We start from the raw sequence: 6,766 nt of genomic DNA on the forward strand, positions 1-6,766 counted from the left end.
ATTGCGCATCAGATGTCTGCTCTTTGTAGTGTGTTTTATTTGCAGGATCCTCTGACTCCCTGGCAAACAGTCCACAGGTAACCAGATTCCTTCAAGCAAAGTAGCCAGATCTACACTGGGATCTTCTGCTAGCTTTGAGGGACCGGAAAAGCCATCCCTTCAAGCTTCTAACGTCAGTGTAAGCCTTTAATTTATCCACTAAAGCTGGTTTCTTAGTAGCTGTCCTGTCTGCCAGGCGAGTATTGGAGATGGCAGCAGTATCTATACAAAAACCTTACACATGTTCCATGAGTACAAGTGGTGCTTTTGACACCAGAATCCTTTCTTCCTAAGGTAAATTCCTCCATCCAGACTTCTCAAGAAGTTGTGCTTCCATTGTTCTGTCCAAAACCACAATATCCAACTGAAAAAGGCATGGCACACCTTAGGTGTCAGAAGAATGTCAAAAGTCTATCTGAAGTATACAGAATCTATGAGAAAATCGGGCTCCCTATTTGTGTCTTTCAATCTGAAATGCAAGGGACTCAGAGTCTAAGTCCTGTTGTGGGAAGCCTACAAATCACCAGAGGCTTCTGTCCTAGCAAGGATCAAGGCACAAGATCACAAGGCACAAGATCCTTAACACCCTCAAGAGCAGAACAAGCAAGTGTGTCACTTCAGAAATTTGAAAGCTGCCACTTGGTCTCCAGCATTAAGAACTACAAGGTGGACCTTCTGTCTTCTACAGAGGCCTCCTTTGGCAGGAAAGTGCTGCAGGTGGTGGCCCAGAAATAATACAGACTCTTGAACAAGCTGACAAAAAGAGGAGTATTTCTTTCCTACCAACTTTTGTTTCATAATCCTCCCTACATCTCTTCACCGCTTGCTACTCCCCAAACATCCAGAAGTGTGGGAGAGCTGGCGAGCAAAATAAAAAAAATTCTTCTAGATGATTTTCCATTCTGCTAGCAGCATGTCCCACAATATTCCCCACCCTGGACGGCTCATGAGTCAAGGTTGAGATATGGAAGGGTTACCATATGTCCATCTTCTTTGGTCTAATGTACATAGTTGTTTTATCTCTGGAATATTTGTTAATGTTCTGCAAATTTTATAGTTTGGGAGTAACTCGTCTGGCAGCAAACAGAAGCAGAGAAGGCATGGCCTGACCATGCAGTGCCAAAATGCTGATCTGCCTTTGTAAATTGCAGAGAAAGGAGAGCAGCCCAGACATCCAGAATTGTGGGAGACGCTGCTTGCAGAAAGGAAACTTTTGGTAGGAAATTTTTCTGTTCTCTTGAGCATACTTTACCAGTCTATTCTAAGTTTGGCTGTGTTGGACGTAAATGGAAAGCACAACTATTGTTTTATTTTAGCTTTTCTAATTTAAAAATAGAATTACTGCCCAATAAAACATCATAAAATGAATAAAATATTTGCCATTTTTTATTGTTGTTTCTATAGTAGTTTGATCAACGCCTATTTTATTAGGCACCGTACAAACAAAAAAGACAGTCTCTGCCCCAGGGAGTTCTCAATCTAAGATTCAGTAAAGATGTAACAGGTAAACAATAGGGTGGGAGTGCAAGATTATAACTAGGCTTGGAAGAATTAGATTTTTATCAATAAATGTCAGTAAACATTGATTTCACTGTACACATGCAAACAGACAAAATATTTCTTTTGCTAATAATCTAAATTTACAGATAGACAAAATAAGAAAAATGCAGCTTGAGAACTTAAATTTTGATTTTAAGAATATTTACTATTATATTTTGATGTGTGATCTTGACAACTTGTGTTTGAACAGTTATAAACTTTTAACTTTTTGTACTCTGTCTAATGTCATTAAATTATTGCCTGAGTCCCCTAAGGGAATTTTTTTGTTTAAAAAAAAAAAAGCTTTAAAATTGATATCAGTCTAAATTGGAAAAAAAAATAATTCTACATGTGCATAAATTTGTCAAAACAATAAGTCACTATTTTTAATTAAGTTTATAATAGGGCATGATTCTGATCTTTATTTCACCTTGATAGGTAAGAGTAATTTCAAGGAAGTCAGTGGGATTGCTGTACAATTGATAGCAGAATCAAACTCCAAATCTGTCCCTTCCTAGGAAGTAAAAAAAATTTCTTAATATGGCTTAATTTATTTGGCACACGCAGGTTTGCTGTGATCCATATTTTCTAAATCTCTTTTCAAAATCAAATGTGTCTGTATAGTAAAGCAAGGTTTTATTCAAACTATTTCCTCTTTAAAAAACCTTTTCAACTGTGATTAGAGGAGTATATTTTAGCTTTTTAAATATTCCCTTGATTTCTTCTAATTAATGCTCTTTTTGTTTAAAAAATAATAAAATATTGATTAAAATAAAATGTCTTGCAGCAAAGAAGCTGATTGCAACAATAAGCTCCCCCAAATCTACAGAAGTGGAAACTCACAAAGCAAAGGAGCAAAAGCCGAAACGAACCAAGCGAAAGCTGTACTCAACTGACATTTCCTTTCCTTTAGACATTCCTGGTGACGTGGTAAGTGACATATTTTCCACACATGCTGCAGTGAGATAAGTTAACGGCTTTCAGAAAGCTGATTTAAAGGGACACTGTCAACCTGAGATCTATTCAATTTACAAAAATGAGTTAAAAATTTTGACGTACTTCAGTTCCTCCCTGACTCCACTTTGCCAATCTTCATGGTTTTACAACTGCATCTTCTTTTTTCTCCTCTTGTCTCTCCTCTCTTTGCAGTTGTTTGCAAGACCTGTATAAATGGGAGAAGCTGAGTTGCTCTAGAGGGAATATAGTGAAAGTGCTGCCAAATGTACAAACTGACCCATTCCTTTCTCTAATCATAATCATTTTGGTGGGGGCATCACAAATGTTTTCAGATATTATAGTTAACAAGAAGTGATTTTTTTTTTCAGTTGACTGCATCTATTTAAATGTAAAAGGAAAATGATAAATGGAAATGGATACCTATATAACTAATTAATGAATAAGGAAAATACTTGATTTAAACCCTGAGGATGAGATTCTGTGCTGCATCGCTAAGAGTTGTAGCACAGAAGTGGCAACCAAGGGAAGTGGGGAGAGTGTCTTAAACCACCTGTTGTGTTGTCCTGATCCTGAGCTACTCCAGGGCTGGAGAGTCTCCTGGTGTAACTTAGCTTACACAGGACTACAGGCCTGTCCAACCTATGGAAGTCTCCTGTAGCTGCCCTATGATTTGGAGCTATACCTAGAAGCTCCACTGCCTTGCATGCTGGGATACCACACTGACACATCCCTCCTAGTGCAGTCCCTGACATGTCCCATATGCCAGGGCTTGCAAGAGGGTCTTTGGAGACCCCTTTGGAGAGGGTCTTTGGAGGGTCTTTGGAGCCTTATGGCTCTCTGCAGTTCTTGCACTGGAGGAATACTCCACCAGCTAGAAGCAGAGCTTTTAAGAACCCTTTATTCTGCTCTGGTCCTTTTTCCCATTGTGAAGGGGCCAGAGCAGGGAATGAGGATCTCAATCTTATGCCTCAATCCTACAAATTCCTATGCAAATGAGTAATCCCATTAATTCTAGTGAGAGCAGTCTGAATGGGGGAGGCACAGACTGCATAGGATCCAAGTTGCTGGACAAGCCAGGGAATGTCAAGGGAAGATTAAACTTTTATTTTTGTTTTGTTTTACATGTTGTATGCAGTGGTGGTGTAGCCAAGTCAGTCCCAGGATATTAGAGAGACAAGGTGGTTGGTAATACTTCACTCACCTCATCTCACTTTTGTTTTTACTTCTTTACTTTTTATTTTGGTGAGTTAGTGCTAGAAGTTTAGGACTGGAAATTGTTTCCAATCAGAATGGTTTCACAATTAATTTATTCTCCCATTAATTTCTATGCAAACATAGTCTGACACATTCTAGTCCTTGCTAGGATTTTTTTTTTTTTCCCATGAAATTTATGTGGAGCTCTGTACACTGACCTAAGGCTACTATGGATCCTTTTTTAAAAAATTCAGTAGCAATATTGTGCAATTTATTATGCATCTAGCTCAGGGGGACACTAGAAAAGTGGTGGGTGTTTTATGCAGCTAACTGCATGAACACAGCCATCTGCATACAGATATCTAGAATCATCTATAGAGTGACATTGACATGATTCCATATTAAACATTTATCTGAGGAAAAGCAAAAATAACTTTCAAAATGTCTTTTTTTTTTAGATTGCTATGGACCAAAAGGAAAAGGAAAGTGATCATCTAATCATCAAGCGACGACTGCGGTCAAAAACAGCAAGATAAATGGTCATGTAGAAGCATGTTTATATAATTCTTAATCAGGTCATATTTCTATTGTATTATTTTCAGTTGATTGTATATAGTTAAAACTGTAGATCCTTTATTATACTCCCATTGCCGCTGTATAGTTTTTCCTTTGTTTAAACCTTCAGAAGTACTGTATAAAATTGTGAATCCATTAAAGCTGAAATGTAGTTTAAAAAGTTTTTATATCTGTGATTTGTTTTAAAATTTGATGTCTTTTTAAAAGAGTTCAGGAATGCCACTCTTAAGTGAGCATAAGAACAGCCACACTGGGTCAGACCAGTGGTCCATCCAGCCCAATATCCTGTCTTATGACAGTCACCAATGCCAGGTGCTGCAGAGGGAATGAACAGGCAGTCATCAAGTAATCCTTCCCCAATCACCCATTCCCAGCTTCTAGCAAACAGAGGCTAGGGACACTTCAGAGCATGGTTTTGCATCCCTGCCCATACTGGCTAATAGCCATTGATGGACCCATCCTCCATGAACTTATCTAGTTCTTTTGTGAACCTTGTTATAGTCTTGGCCTTCACAACATCCTCTGGCAAAGAGTTCCAGAAAGAGTTTGTGCGTTGTGCGAAGAAATATTTCCTTTTGTTTGTTTTTAAACTTGCTGCCTATTAAGTTACTTGGTGACCTCTAGTTCTTGTGGTCTGAGGAGTAAATAACACTTCCTTATTTACTTTCTCCGCACCCGTCATGACTTTATAGACCTCTGTCATAGCCCCCTTTAGTTGTCTCTTTTCCAAGCTGAACAGTACCAGTCTTTTTTTTTAAATCTCTCCTTATTCGGAAGCTGTTCCATACCCCTAGTAATTTTTGTTGCCCTTCTCTGTACCTTTTCCAATTCCAATATATCATTTTTTGAGATGGGGTGGCCAGATCTGCACGCAGTATTCAAGATGTGAGCATATCATGGATTTAAATAGAGGCAATTGATACTTTCTGTCGTCTTATCTATCCCTTTCTTAATGATTCCCAACATTGTTAGCTTTTTTGACTGCTGCTGCACATTTCAGAGAACTATCCACAATGACTCAAACATCTCTTTTGAGTGGTAACAGCTATTTTAAACCTCATAATTTTATATCTATAGTTGGGATTATGTTTTCCAGCGTGCATTACTTTGCATTTATCAACATTGAATTTCATCTGCCATTTTGTTGCCTAGTCACCCAGTAACTCTTTGTAGCATGCTTTGGACTTAACTATCTGGAGCAGTTTTATATCATCTTCACATTTTGCCACCTCACTGTTTGTTCCTTTTTCCATATCATTTATGAATATGTTAAACAGTACTGATCCCCATTGTCAAGGTTCCTCCCCCACTCTGAACGCTAGGGTACAGATGTGGGGACCTGCATGAAAACCTCCTAAGCTTATCTTTACCAGTTTAGGTCAAAACTTCCCCAAGGTACAAAATATTCCACCCTTTGTCCTTGGATTGGCCACTACCACCACCAAACAAATACTGGTTACTGGGGAAGAGCTGTTTGGAAACGTCTTTCCCCCCAGAATACTTCCCAAAACCTTGCACCCCACTTCCTGGACAAGGTTTGGTAAAAAGCCTCACCAATTTGCCTAGGTGACTACAGACCCAGACCCTTGGATCTTAAGAACAATGAACAATCCTCCCACCACTTGTACCCCCCCTTTCCTGGGAAATGTTGGATAAAAAGCCTCACCAATTTGCATAGGTGACCACAGACCCAAACCCTTGGATCTGAGAACAATGAAAAAGCAGTCAGTTTTCTTACAAGAAGACTTTTAATAGAAATAGGAGTAAATAGAAGTAAAGAAATCCCCTCTGTAAAATCAGGATGGCAGATACCTTACAGGGTAATTAGATTCAAAAACATAGAGAATCCCTCTAGGCAAAACCTTAAGTTACAAAAAAGATACACAGACAGAAATAGTTATTCTATTCAGCACAATTCTTTTCTCAGCCATTTAAAGAAATCATAATCTAACACATACCTAGCTAGATTACTTACTAAAAGTTCTAAGACTCCATTCCTGGTCTATCCCCGGCAAAAACAGCATATAGACAGACAGAGACCCTTTGTTTCTCTCCCTCCTCCCAGCTTTTGAAAGTATCTTGTCTCCTCATTGGTCATTTTGGTCAGGTGCCAGCAAGGTTACCTTTAGCTTCTTAACCCTTTACAGGTGAGAGGAGTTTTCCTCTGGCCAGGTGGGATTTTAGAGGGGTTTACCCTTCCCTTTATATTTATGACACCCGTACACTGAGAATTGTCTTCTTCTGTCAAATCGTTTGTGGGAATATACTTAGTATAATTAAATGTTTTGGAAAAAAAATGAACAAAAAGGTTCTGTATGCTTAAATAATTTTAAGAGGTTTGAAAATATTATGCCTGGAAATAAATCAGATGCAGGAAATTGGAGATACAGGGCCTGGTCGTCTTCACATTTTGCATGATGCTACTTTGTTGTTAGCTTTGTTTCATCTTTCTTTTAAGAAT

At 38.5% G+C, this 6,766-nt stretch overlaps 1 protein-coding gene across 2 annotated transcripts in view; it reads left to right on the plus strand.

The window, feature by feature from the left end:
- The window catches only part of KIF20B (kinesin family member 20B), a 73,480-nt gene extending 69,043 nt beyond the window's left edge, over positions 1-4,437 (plus strand). For both annotated transcript variants that reach the window (XM_084635431.1, XM_084635430.1), the window contains exons 32-33: positions 2,366-2,508; positions 4,188-4,437. In XM_084635431.1, the coding sequence (XP_084491557.1) occupies positions 2,366-2,508; positions 4,188-4,265 (221 nt within the window). In that variant the 3' untranslated portion in view covers positions 4,266-4,437. The remainder of the gene's footprint in view (positions 1-2,365; positions 2,509-4,187) is intronic.
- The last annotated feature ends 2,329 nt before the right edge of the window (positions 4,438-6,766 follow it).

This window comes from Lepidochelys olivacea (assembly GCF_965140295.1).
Source record: "Lepidochelys olivacea isolate rLepOli2 genome assembly, chromosome: 7".
Taxonomy (NCBI): Eukaryota; Metazoa; Chordata; order Testudines; family Cheloniidae; genus Lepidochelys; species Lepidochelys olivacea.